Genomic DNA, 14,305 nt, shown 5'->3' with positions numbered 1-14,305 from the left:
CTGTTACCCTCACCCATCCCAAGAGTCAGGATGCCACCAGGCAGTACCTGACCTTTTAAATGCATTTTGTGTGACCCATGACAGGTATGTTTATAAGTTAGGAGCTGGAAATTCCACAAGTAAAGTGTGGCAGTGGGCTAGGGTAGGGGTAGCCAGAGAAACACAGGGAATGGTCAATCAATCAGCCGTGAATTTCGTAAGCTAAATAAATGATTTATTGTACAAAATAAGACAGAAAACAAATAACAAAAAAAGAAAAAACAATGGAACAATTATTAATATGCACAACCATTAAACTACAATGTTGGGGTGAATTTTATCTATACAACATGATGAACAAATGAAAGCAAAAGAAAGTTGGCAAAAACAGAAGCGGAGAACCTGTCCAAAACATAAAATGTAACATTTGGGTATTTATTTACATAGAGATTTTTTCCTCTCATATTTTTATATATATGAAAACACTTTCTTACACATACCAGTATACAGACACAAAAATGAAAAATGCAACTTTATCCACAGCATTAACCAGAGTTCAGCCATGGTCCTGGGCACAGCCATTTTCTTCTTCTTTTGGCAGTATACATTACCTTCAGCTATTTGCTTCAGTCACTCTTTTCAACTCAGCTGTCAATTACTCAATCTTGACTTGAGACCAAGGTGACCCTGTGGCTTTAGTCTACTTTTTTGGGTTTACTATCCAGGTTACAAGTTTGCACAGATTAACTCATAACAAAACTTAACTGTCAAATTTATAACAGAATGCTGAAGTGAGGTAGACATACTTTGAAATTCATTGATTTGATCTTAATAAATACAGAGACACTTGACCAGTTGAATTGTTTCCAACCGCTGCCCATAACCACATTTTTTTTCTTCCTTTGAAATTGTTTAGCATATATATTCCTGCAGTTACAAAAGTTACAGCACACATATCATCCTCTACTTTGGCTAACGATCCCTGGATACTTTTTCCCATTCTAATATGGGCACTTTCACTCAAAACACACAAAGGCAAAACATGTCTGTGGTTAGACTGTCAACACAAGTCGCTCAAATTCAAAAGGACAAAAGTCTCTCAGAGTTGATGACAGATTGATTGAAGTTGACGGAGGGGCATTTCCAGTTTAAAGCGTTCTATGTTCATCGGTCCAGACACTTGTAACACACGACTTATCACCCCGGGAGGCCGAGGAGGCCTTTTGGCCGCTGGTCAGTCCAGGTTTCTGAGATGAGTGTAAGAGGAGCGTGAGAATATGGACAGGCCTCCGCTTCAGACGAAAAGGAAGTCAGGAAAGTGTGATGGTAACAAAAGAAGTGAAAGGCTCACTAGTCTATCCACATGGTGTATCGCCAGACGCTTGGACCGTTCTTTTTTCAATTGTAAAAGCTCTTAAGGTAAAATACAAACAACACGACTCCTCACGCCATGAACGTCCCATAGTGCAAAATTTATTGTTGGTAAGGTAGTGCCCAGAAAGTATTTTTTGTACCCCTTTTTATTATATACATATATTATTTATATATAATGTTAGAAGGCTCTTCCTTTATCCAACAGCATAGTGCTTTCGTTTTTAACAAAGGGATATCTTCGCTTTGACATCCAGGAGACAAGACAGACTTTCTAATCTACACTCTGTTCAAGCACTTCCAATATTTACTGCATGTTACAGATGCAGTTGAGGTGGGGGGTGGGGGCATTGAGATATTCAATCAAAATATATGTTCTCTCTAAACTAGAAATGGCATTTCAGCTGTATTCTTGTCCGTATCAATGTTCCTTATTTTCTATATGACTCTTCTTCCCTTTACTTACTAGTATGAAGGCCTATGTCAATCAAGCATTTGATTTTCTTTCCAACACAAGGTTGTCTTATTTGCCACAACCATCTTAACATTCCCACCATAGCAACTTGTCAGAATAAACATTAGGTTTGTTTGTGTAAATGGGAATGGTAAATGCACAGTGTGCAGAGTGAAAACGACAGAAGTATATAAGGCTGCGTTTACACAGGTAGCCCAAGTCTGATCTTTTTTTCACTAATCTCTCTTCTGATCAATCAGGTCCACTCTGAAAAAGATCTGGGAGTGGTTAAAAGACCAATTAGTGGGAAAAAGATCAGAATTTGCTTGCCTGTGTAAACACCGCCTAAGTAGGCTATAGTCATGTGGACCAGGTTAGTCAATGTACTTGTGGGGTTCCCTTTCACTGTGAATTTACTCCATACAAAATAATCTGACAATTACAGTAGTGTAAACTGGCACCCTTGCATGATTCCCATATTCTTGATTTTTAATTCTTGATTTAGTTGATATGTAATAGATATCCAAAGATGGGCTATACAAAAATCTAACAAGCCAAATCTTGAATTCTAAAATTGCGTGCCCTAGACCAACCAGAAGGTTTTATGAGTGTAGCTTTGACATGTTTGTCTTAGTTCATCTAAACATTGTGTGCAGGTTGATATTGAGGTCACCTGAGCTGTTATGAGCTTCTGCAGTAAAACAGAATGTGTGTTACAACCCTTTCCTGTTCACTTTTAAAGGTCCATTGCAGGTGTTTTTATCTCAATTTCAAATATTTTCTTGGTATCAATTAAGTACCTTACTGTGATTGTTTTCAATTCAAATATTCAAAATAAACAAAAATAGCTATTTCTCAAGAAGGAATTTGAGTGGTCTGAGTGAGGAGCCTAATTGGAGGAGGCTAATGGGAAGGACATGTAACCTGAAAACTGTTATTGGGCAAGTTCGTTTGGCCTGGCCCGGTGCCCCGGGTGGCTGGAGATTTCACTTAAGGACCAATGGAATGGTCTAAAATGTACAAACTCCACCTACACGGGGCACCGGGCCATGCAAAATGAACTTGCCCATTGTCAGAGAGGAGGGCAAACTCTCTGTTATTGGTTTATTAACTCATACTTTTCAAACAGCTCTTACACTAAAAGGGTATTATCATAGTTTTCACAATATTATTCCACCCTCAGTGTGGTAATAATATAAAACATAGGGAAATCACGTTTTTGACTACACTGCCCCTTTAAAGGTAGTGAAATAACTCATTTATTTTCTTATTTTTCTCAAAATAACTGTGAACGGGTTCAGAGGGCACAGAGTTTGGCTTTGGATCTCAACACTTTAAACCTTTAGAACATTATTTTCATAAAATGTTGGATTAATTTCATAAACTTTTAAGTCTAAAAGTAGACAAATAAGGGAGATTTGTTTTGTAATGACATAAAGATGCTAAAAATGAAGCATTGCACAATAGCACTGGTAATTAGTAGACAAAGTCCCCCTCTATTGGCACTGTCTATAAATGTATTGGTTGTGAAACAAATCCCATTGATAGGAGTATAATATGTGAATAAAGCATTTTTTACACAGATAAAACAGTTTGGCCCCTCACCTCAGAACTGAATTTGCTTGGAAGTAAAGATGTGGGAAAATGATAATATACTGTAACTGCTTAGGAATGTCTCCCTCCATCAGCCTGGATCCACTATCCAGGACATTTCAACAAAGACACCATCTTTTCAAAAAACCTGATAGACATTTTCTTTCAAACTTTTTTTTGAAGAAAACCAACCACAAAACGAACAAACACCTAAAACATAGTTTTGTCTTATTTACCATAAGTTTCTCAAGCTGCTCCACAGACACATCCCCTTTATAATATTCAATATATATTTCTACCACTCAGCCTCAGTCCTATCTTCATTTCATATTTCATTTTTACGTTTGACTAAAATGAATAACTAAGAGAATGGAGGTCCCATGGGATTTTTTTGTGGCGGAGTGAGAAGGGGGATAAAGTCTGGTGCCAGAGGAGCGCTTAGTCAGGGTTTTGGGTGGAAATGATGTGGAGTTAGGCGTGCACGATTATGCATGACTTCTGTTGGATCTAAGAGCAGCCACACCTGTCCACCACCATGCCAGGGATCTTGCCGTGGATGATCTGCTGCTTGTCGTTAAAGTAGAGCATGTTGATGGGCGACATCTTAGTGGGGGTACAGCAGGGCCCTGCTGAGCCTCTGGGGTTGGCGTGTTGTACCAGGTGGGTGTGTGGATACTTCTGCATGAACATGTATTCGCACTGGCCCGAACAGTAGTTGGCCTTGTAGCGCTTGGGAGCGATGATCCAGTCCCAGCCGAAAGCCTCAAAGTCCACCGTTAGCGGGTAGCGGCAGCAGCGGGATTCAGTGGAGTGCTCGTCGCAATCCAGTCCCAGGTTACGTCGGGAACGTTTGGTCGTCTCGAGAACCTTAACCTCCAGGAACGGCTGCTGGAGTCAGGGGAGGGGGAGGGGAAAGGAGCGGGGACAGGAGGAGAAAGGAGGTGATTAAGATAGAACTCAACAGTGAGGCGAGTAATGTTTCTAGGAAAAAACCTGGAGTACTGGGACGATTAACATCACTGGAGAAAAAATAAAACCGATGCACTTCTCTTACTACCTATGGTTTTAACAGGGTTGGAGAGTAACCAATTACATGTAATCAGTTACATGTAATCTGATTACCAAAAAACTGTTACTAATCAGTTACGTTACCAGCAAAAAATATTGTAATCAGATTACAGATACTTTTTGAAAAACTTGGTTACTTATTGGATTACTTTTAAATTCAGAAAGGATGTTTGTGAAAAAAATGCATTTACACCTTTCTGTTTTCTCAATGACATTCAATCAGCATTGAAAATAGGCACAAATTGAAGTTTGTTCCACCAGAGACCATTGTGATGATACATCAAATACATTTGATGGATATTTTTTGCGTTCTTCTAATGCCTCTTAAAGGGGAAAGAAATACAAAAGTAACAGAGTAATCCCAAAAAATCTAATCAAATTGTATTGGTCGCATTCACATACTTTGCAGACGTTATCGCGGGTGTAGTGAAAATCTTATGTTCCTAGCTCCAACAGTGTAGTAATACCTAACAATACACACAAATTCAAAAAATATGAAGAAAGGAATTAAGAAATATATAAATATTAGAACGAGCAATGTCAGAGTCCGGAATATAAATATACTGATGGTGTGGAGACATTATGGACAGTATATGAATAGAAAAGGTGTTTACAGCAGTAGTTATATAGGATGAGCCTGGACTAGAATACAGTATATACTGTACATTATGAAGTGGTTAAAGCAGTATGTAAACATTATTCAAGTGACCAGTGTTCAATGACTATGTACATGGGGCAGCAATCTCTAAGGTGCAGGGTTGAGTACCGGGTGGTAGCTGACTAGTAACAGTCACAGGCAGGGTACAAGTCGGGGCCGGCTAGTTGTGACTATTTAACAGGCTGATGGCCTGGAGATAGAAGCTGTTTTTCAGCCTCTCGGTCCCAGCTTTGATGCACCTGTACTGTCTCCGACCTCTAGATGGTAGCGGGATGAACAGGCCTTGGCTCGGGTGGCTGAGGTCCTTGATGATCTTCTTGGCCTTCCTGTGACCCTGGGTGTGCTGTATATGTCCTGGAGGGCAGGCAGTGTGTCCCCGGTGATGCGCTGGGCAGACCGCACCACCCTCTGGAGAGCCCCGCTGTTGCCAGGCGGTTATACAGCCTAACAGGATGCTCTCAATGGCGCATCTCTAGAAGTTCACTAGGGTCTTAGGGGCTAAGCCAAATGTTTTCAGCCTCCTGATGTTGAAGAGGCACTGTTGCGCTGCCTTCACCACACTATCTGTGTGGATGGACCATTTCAGGTTGTCAGTGATGTGCATGCAGAGGAACTTGAAGCTTTTCACCCTCTCCACTTTGGTTCTGTCGATATGGATGGGGGCGTTCCCCCTCTGCTGTCTCCTGAAGTTCATGATCAGCTCCTTGGTTTTGTTGTCTTTGAGGGATAGGTTATTTTCCTGGCACCACTCCACCAGGGCCCTCACCTCCTACCTGTAGGCTGTCTCGTCATTATTGGTAATCAGGCATACCACTGTTGTGTCATCTGCAGACTTGATGATTGAGTTGGAGATGTGAGTGGCCACGTAGTCATGGGTGAACAGGGAGTACAGGAGGGCGCTGAGCACGCACCCTTGTGGGGCCCCCATGTTGGGGATCAGCGTAGCAGAGATGTTGTTGCTTACCCTCACCTGAGGTCGGCCCGTCCAGAAGTCCAGGACTCAGTTGCACAGTGCGGGGTTCAGACCCAGGGCCCCGAGCTTAGTGTTGATTTTGAAGGGCAATGTGGTGTTGAAGTTTGAGCTGTAGTCGATGAACAGCATTCTGAAATACATATTCCTCTTGTCCAGATGGGATAGGGCAGTGTGCAGTGCGATGGCGATTTTCATCCATGAATCTGTTGGGGCGGTATGCAAATTGTAGTGGGTGGCGGTTAAGGTGAAGGTGATATGATGGGGGCAGGTAGATAAATCCCTGAGCCAACTAGGGGAAAAATCTGTCTATGTGCCCTTGAGCAAAGCACTTAACCCTAATTGCTCCTGTAAGTCGCTCTGGATAAAAGCGTCTGCTAAATGACAAAACATTTTATGTAACTAGCCTCTCAAAGCACTTCATGATGACAGAAGTGAGGGCTATGGGGAGATAGTAATTTAGTTCAGTTACAGTCGTCATTGTAAATAAGAATTTGTTCTTAACTGACTTTCCTAGTTAAATAAAGGCTAAATAAAAAATAAAAACAGTGCCTTCAGAATGTATTCAGACTCGTTGACTTTTACATCATTTTGTTGCATTACAACCTTATTCTAAAATGTATTAAATAGTTTTTGTTCCCTCATCATTCTACACACAACATCCCATAATGACAAAGCAAAAACAGTTTTAGAAATGTATTACAAATAAAAAATGGAAATATCACATTTACATAAGTATTCAGACCATTTACTCAGTAATATGTTGAAGCACATTTGGCAGCAATTACAGCATTGATTCTTCTTGGGTATGACATTACAAGCTTGGCACACCTGTATTTGGGGAGTTTCTCCCATTCTTCTCTGCAGATCTTCTCCAGCTCTGTCAGTGTCACGCCTGCCTCCCCCTCCCTGGCACTCGAAGGTGCCAGGCTCCCCATCATTACACACACCTGCCTTCCCCTCGTCACGAGCATCAGCGATTATTGGACTCACCTGGACTCAATCACCTGTTTATTACCTCCCCTATATTTGTAATTTCCCCATCTCCGGCGTCCCACCTAGGCGTGCCTGACGGGCCGGCCGAGGCACGGGCGCTGGACAAACCGGCTGGGCGTAAACTCCCGACGAACCGGCAGAGGCATGGGAGTCTGGCGAGCCGGCTGAGGCATAGGAGCCTGACGATCCGGCTGGGATGTGAAAGCCTGTCGATCCCGCTGAGGCGTGGGAGCCCGATGATCCGGCGGAGGCGAAGCAGCCTGACAAGCCGGCTGGGCGTAAAAAACACGATCCGGCTGAGGCCCGACGTGGGATGGGCGCCTTCTGAGCAACCGGGGCAAGAACCTCTCAAGCCAGCTAGGGCGTGACAGCCAGAAGAGCTGGCTTAGGCACCCCCGGTTCCATCAATAGCGGCCCCCGGACCCGACGTCACCACCAACCGGAATGCCAGCTCTCCCCGATGCTTCGTATGATGGGTGCTGCATTCTGTAACGACCGACGCTGGAGTCGAGAAGCTCAATTTCGAGTCTCACTGCAAAGGGGCTGAATGCTTATGTAAATAAGGTAGTTCTGTTTTTTATTTGTAATAAATTTGCAAACATTTCTAAAACCCCTTTTTCACTTTGTCATTATGTGGTATTGTGTGAAGATTGCGGAGGATTTTTGTATTAATTTAATCCATTTTAGAATAAGGCTGTAATGTAACAAAATGTGGAAAAAGTCAAGGGGTCTGAATACTTTCCGAAGGCTCTGTACCTTTGATTTTTGGGGTACAGGAACAATGGTGGACATCTTGAACCAAGTGGGGACAACAGACTGGGATAGGGAGAGATTAAATATGTCCGTAAACATTTCACCCAGCTGGTCTGCACATGCTCTGAAGACGCGGGATGTCATCATAAATGTCTTACGTCGGCCACAGAGAACATAATCTGATTACGTTACTGAGTTTGGGTAATCCAAAAGTTAGGTTACTGAGTGTGATTTTGGACATGTAACTAGTAAATGTAACGGATTACATTTAAAAAGTGCCCTACCCAACCCTGGGTTTTAAAGACACATAATACTGAGGGTAGGATGTCAGTTGTATCAGTTGATGCAAAGCTGACCTCTGTTAACATAAATTGAATGGCCAACATTCTATACGCTTAGCTCGATCTATGATCTCTGGAGTCATCCACAGGTTACCATAACCTTGACCCTTGGGCATGCGAGAGCAGCGAATATTTTACTCCAGCATGTTTATTTTACAAAGCCCTCATCTCTCCACAGAATTCCCAATTTAGACTTGAGTAGTTTTTTGTGATGCTTTCCACAGAATAAACAAGCTGAGTCCAGAAGGGTCAACCCACATCAGCTTGCGCTTTAGGGCTTTTGTTGCTATGGGGGAAAGCAAAAAGATATAGGTTCAGAGGGGAGTTTGCCTCTTTCTTTACTTTTTGTGTTTTGTTTTATTTTTGTACACAGGCCTCTGTCTGTCTTCTTCTCCTTAAGAAAAACAGAGCTTGCTGCTGTGCAAGGATTCATTGGCTGAGAGGCCAGAGTCAACCCCTGGGCCATGCTGTGAAGAGCTGAACCAAATTAAATTACTAGTGGGTTACCATTTCGTGATGCTTAATGGGGAAGAAACTTGACTTACTGTATGTAGTAATTTGGGTTTGAGATTGGCCAGCTGGGGCCCAACCAAATCTCGCTTAGGGCACCCAAAAGGCTAGAGCCGGCCCTGCCAATGGCTCTCAAGTGATCTTTCCTTGATTCTTCTTCTTCCTATCTCGCTGCCTATTTCTCAACCTTATTGGAGGAGAAGGTCCAAGGTCCCTCCCTTTAGACTTTCTTTTCCAATGCATTTTGAGAAAGAGGCGTGAAGAGAGGATGCCAGGGATCGAGGAGAGATTCATTTACATTGGGTGTTTCTCATTTGGGCAAAAGACAATCCTCTCCCCCGAGACCCGGAAAGCAATAAGTAGTCGAGGAGTGTCAATTCATTAGTAGGCAAACGGAAGAGTGTCCTCCCCTCCTCGATAACCACCCTTCATCGATGATACTCATGTGTATCCTACCATGGAAGAGTTTTGAAATCTGCCACACCCCCTTGATAAAGGTTTAACATCAGCCCTTGTTTTGTCAGAGGAGAAAAACATGCACGTTTGAAAACAATATGCTGCGTATTGTTTTATCTATAAAACGTCTTGCACAACTGAATTTGTTTTTAACACTTTACACATTTATCTGGGGATCCACCCCGTAAACGTAATTAGTCTAATGACGCGCGAGTGGAGAAGGACCGTCTCAATTCAAGCAAGCACATTGACATTCACGTTCACTCTCCTCGCCGACCCTCCTCGATTAACTGTGACCTTGTTCAAAAGGTGGCTAGAGAGGACGCAGGAGGTGAGCACATCTAATTTAGAAAAGGCCAAAGTGTCATTGTGTCAGTGGGTTAGGCTGCGACAGGTCTGAGGGTCCTTACCAGCCCTTCCTCCCCCGGTCTTAGCGAGGTCACTGCTAGGTCGTTGCCGCTCTCATCGAAGGCGTTGATGTCGATCCCCCAGTTGGTGTGCGGCTGCTTGAACCAGTTCTGCAGCACGTTTTTGAAGTCGATGCTCTGCCAGTGGCCCACGCGGGAGTTGAGCTCGATCTTCAGCGAGCGGATCCGGATGTGGCGGCTGCCCTGCTCCGTGACGGGCTTCAGCCTGAGGATCTGCAGGTAGATGGTGGAGGTCTGCTGTAGCGGCCGTAGGTACACCCACAGCTGAGCCTTCAGAACCTTGGTGAACATGAGCTTGGGGCTGAACTTGAAGAAGCAGCAGTTAGGCTTGCCATCCACCTGCACCAAGGGCTCCGCTGTGGGACAGAGAGGGTTTCCACATGAATACAGGTTTAATATCTGTAAATACAAGTAACTGTGAAAATAAGGGGAACACTTGAGTAAATGAGGGATACAAAGTATATTGAAAGCAGGTGCTTCCACACAGGTTTGGTTCCTGAGTTAATTAAGCAATTTACATTCCACCATGCTTAGTTAAATAAAGGTTAAATAAAAAAATAAATAGGGTCATGTATAAAAATGCTGGCCAGGCCATTATTTTGGCTATCATGGCTACAATCCCATAGGATGGCAATGCCCCCATCCACAGGGCACGAGTGGTCACTGAATGGTTTGATGAGCATGGAAACTATGTAAACCATATACCATGGCCTTCTCTGTCACCAGATCTCAACCCAATTGAACACTTATGGGAGATTATGGAGCATCACCCGAGACAGTGTTTTCCACCACCATCAAAAAAACACCAAATGATGGAATTTCTTGTGGAAGAATGGTGTCACATCCCTCCCATAGAGTTTCAGACACTACGGCATCTATGAAGCCGCTCTGGCTTGTGGTGGCCCAACTCCCTATTAATAAGACACTTTATGTTGGTGTTTCCTTTATTTTGGCAGTTACCTGTACATAGATATGCAGTTGAAGTCAAAAGTTTACATACACTTAGGCTGGAGTCATTAAAACTCATTTTTCAACCACTCCACAAATTTCTTGTTAACAAACTATAGTTTTGGCAAGTTGGTTAGGACATGTACTTTGTGCATGACACAGGTAATTTTTTCAACAATTGTTTACAGACAGATTATTTCACTTTGAATTCACTGTATCACAATTCCAGTGGGTCAGAAGTTTACATACACCAAGTTGACTGTGCCTTTAAACAGCTTGGAAAATTCCAGAAAATGATGTCATGGCTTTAGAAGCTTCTGATAGGCTAATTGACATAATTTGAGTAAATTGGAGGTGCACCTGTGGATGTATTTCAAGGCCTACCTTCAAACTCAGTGCCTCTTTGCTTGACACCATGGGAAAATCAAAAGAAATCAGCCAAGACCTCAGAAAAAAATTTGTAGACCTCCACAAGTCTGGTTCATCCTTGGGAGCAATTTCCAAACGCCTAAAGATACCACGTTCATCTGTACAAATAATAGTATGCAAGTATAAACACCATGGGACCACGCAGCCTTCATACCGCTCAGGAAGGAGACGCATTCTGTCTCCTAGAGATGAACGGACTTTGGTGCGAAAAGTACAAATCAATCCCAGAACAACAGCAAAGGACCTTGTGATGATGCTGGAGGAAACAGGTACAAAAGTATCTATATCCACAGTAAAACAAGTCTTATATCGACATAACCTGAAAGGCTGCTCAGCAAGGAAGAAGCCACTGCTCCAAAACAGCCATAGAAAAAAGCCAGACTACAGTTTGCAACTGTACATGGAGACAAAGATCGTACTTTTTGGAGAAATGTCCTCTGGTCTGATGAAACAAAAATAGAACTGTTTGGCCATAATGACCATTGTTATGTTTAGAGAAAAAAGGAGGAGGCTTACAAGCGGAAGAACACCAGCCCAACCGTGAAGCACGGGGGTGGCAGCATCATGGGGTGGCAGCATCATGTTGTGGAGGTGCTTTGCTGCAGGAGGGACTGGTGTACTTCACAAAATAGATGGCATCATGAGGGGGGAAATTATGTGCATATATTGAAACAACATCTCAAGACATCAGTCAGGAAGTTAAAGCTTGGTCGCAAATGGGTCTTCCAAATGGACAATGACCCCAAGCATACTTCCAAAGTTGTGGAAAAATGGCTTAAGGACAACAAAGTCAAGGTATTGGAGTGGCCATCAGAATGCCCTGACCTCAATCCTATAGAAAATTTGTGGGCAGAACTGAAAAAGCGTGTGTGAGCAAGGAGGCCTACAAACCTGACTCAGTTATACCAGCTCTATCAGGAGGAACGGGCCAAAATTCACCCAACTTATTGTGGGAAGCTTGTGGAAGGCTACCCGAAACATTTGACCCAAGTTAAACAATTTAAAAGCAATGCTATCAAATACTAATTGAGTGTATGTAAACTTCTGACCCACTGGGAATGTAATGAAAGAAATAGAAGTGGAAATAAATCATTCTCTCTACTATTATTCTGACATTTCACATTCTTAAAATAAAGTGGTGATCCTAACTGACCTAAAACAGAGAATTTTTACTCTGATTAAATGTCAGGAATTGTGAAAAACTGAGTTTAAATGTATTTGGCTAAAGGTGTATGTAAACTTCTGACTTCAACTGTACATACAAGTTCACAAACAAGGTGTCAGCATATAAATGAAGATCAATGACACTGGACTGGAGCATGGCTTTACAAATATCAGTTTAGCGTTGTATGTTGTCAATATCTTCTTTCATACTTTAAGATGGTTAAAAAGGTATTGTCTTTGAAAAAAAGACTTCATAATGAAGATTTCAGATATCATGGTGGAGCACTGGAGCTATTATAATATTGCTTTATACTGGTCCAATCCTTTCAGTTCTACACCGTGCCTGGGGGGGGGGGGGGGGGGGTTGGGTCGATTTGGAATTGAGCAACTGACTTATGTCACCCAATGCGAGCTTGCCGCTCTCCAAATCCAAGAGCAGCCATTGGTTTTCACCACTAAATAACTGACACAGCATGGAGATCCCGCCTAATGTGGGGATCAGGGGTCAAAACCAATCTCCACACAGCTGCCACCAAAATCACAGGCAGGAGGAGGGATGGGGAGTTAGATGGGTGTCTGAAGAGCCAGGAAAACAGCTAAGCAAGACTAGTCATCAAATGGTTAATAGATCCCTTGAGCAAGCTCATGATCGAACTGTCAGTTAAACCATCAAAATGATTTGCCGTTTTGGATCCACTTCTAGTCTAGATCCAGTTAACTAACATTAGTGGAGATTTGAATGGGCTCTGTAGAGCTAAACCGTATGTTATAGTCATTTGGGGAGAGTACATATTCTCTGTAACACCCAAATTAAAAGTTATGGTTACTGTTGCAGTCTCTGAAGTAAAAAAAAAATAAAAATGCTGTCAAGATTTATTACCAGATAATCTAAATGACACCATACCAGGTAAAGTATTTTAAATAGAAGCACGCTGTTTTTAAAGGAAGCATGCTTATTTTAAAAATGCATGTATTTGGTTGATGCATTTATTACAATGCATTGAGGGCCCCCTTGCTAAATCCAGTACCAACATTTTATGGAAGAAATTATATACATACAATGCACCAAATATTATCAATGAGTTACATTCAACATTGACAGCAACCTAGTTTGGTCTTGAAGCAGACAGCCGAGAGTGTTAATGATCTAGAAACACAGCTGAATAAAGGCTTGTGTTCCCTCTCATTGTTCTCTGCTGAGAAGTGTGTTGCTGCCTCATTTTAACATAAAGTGCAGGGACCTGTCAATCATTTCTAAATCTGAGGTTGCTCAGGCAACCTGCCAAGGCTTCCTGGGTCAAAAGGTCACTTTGGCACCTCGGCCTAGTTAAGAAATGGGGTCAGGGGTCAAAACCGTCAGCCTTTTACATCCTCTGGGTGCTGGGGAGTTGCAGTCCTTATAGCCAAATTGAGTTTGAAGGTCAAGGTCGAACCTATGGCGATGGTAATATGTTTTTCTTCACAACAGTCCTTTCACCTATTCACACAGAGAGACCATTTTATATTTCAAAGGTATACAACTTATTCATCCACAATTCTTGTTGTGTTTTGGGCGGGGTTTAAGCAGCCAATGGTGAATTGTTTACCAGACTTCGACTGACTAGAAGAGAACACAGAACAATATTTTTTTTTTTACACTGAACAAATGTTGTAATTGATTTAGCAGGCATGCATAGAGGAATATGAATTCAATGAGGTAAAGACAGAATTATATCCATTAGAAGAGTTCAGAGGAACATTGAATAAGTGCCAAGCGAGAGACAGACGTGGTCCTTCAGCCTGTATTACAAGGGCCAGTCATTAGTGAGTGTAAATTATACAGTGTCTCACGGTGGACAAACAATATGTCAATGTTCCTTTTGGTGGGTTGCTTGGGTCGCAGCAATTAACGTGTTGTGTTGTTGTTGTGTTTGCTCATCATCACCAAACCGGGAATGAATGATTCTGCAGTTTTCTCCGGGTTTACTTGAGATTACTATTTGTTGTTGTTTTTCTGCTGCATAGTGAATGGTGAAACTTTACCAATACCTTTCCACACTGTACCTTTATCCAAATGAACAACTAACCAACAGCTGAAAGAAAAGACTCCCTTGAAACAACCGGTTTGAGTTGCTTTGGCAATTCACTTTCTTCTATATGTCTTCTGCAATAAGCTGAGACCTAAAGTAGAGTTTTCTACGTAATCTG

The 14,305-nt window shown here is 42.4% G+C and overlaps 1 protein-coding gene across 2 annotated transcripts in view; it reads right to left on the bottom strand.

Moving 5' to 3' along the window:
• Positions 1 to 2,978: 2,978 nt before the first annotated feature.
• Positions 2,979 to 14,305, bottom strand: part of LOC110494206 (growth/differentiation factor 11) — a 47,178-nt gene continuing 35,851 nt past the window's right edge. The window contains exons 2-3 of one of the 2 annotated variants that reach the window (XM_021569041.2): positions 9,560 to 9,933; positions 2,979 to 4,285 (exon numbers count right to left, since the gene is read on the bottom strand). In XM_021569041.2, coding sequence (XP_021424716.1) covers positions 3,905 to 4,285; positions 9,560 to 9,933 — 755 coding nt within the window. In that variant the 3' untranslated portion in view covers positions 2,979 to 3,904. The remainder of the gene's footprint in view (positions 4,286 to 9,559; positions 9,934 to 14,305) is intronic. The other variant, XM_021569042.2, reaches the window with a different exon arrangement.

Source organism: Oncorhynchus mykiss, chromosome 17, assembly GCF_013265735.2.
Source record: "Oncorhynchus mykiss isolate Arlee chromosome 17, USDA_OmykA_1.1, whole genome shotgun sequence".
In the NCBI taxonomy this organism is placed as follows: domain Eukaryota; kingdom Metazoa; phylum Chordata; class Actinopteri; order Salmoniformes; family Salmonidae; genus Oncorhynchus; species Oncorhynchus mykiss.
Note: the sequence above shows the minus strand (reverse complement) of the source record. Positions and strands in the feature narration are given on the sequence as shown.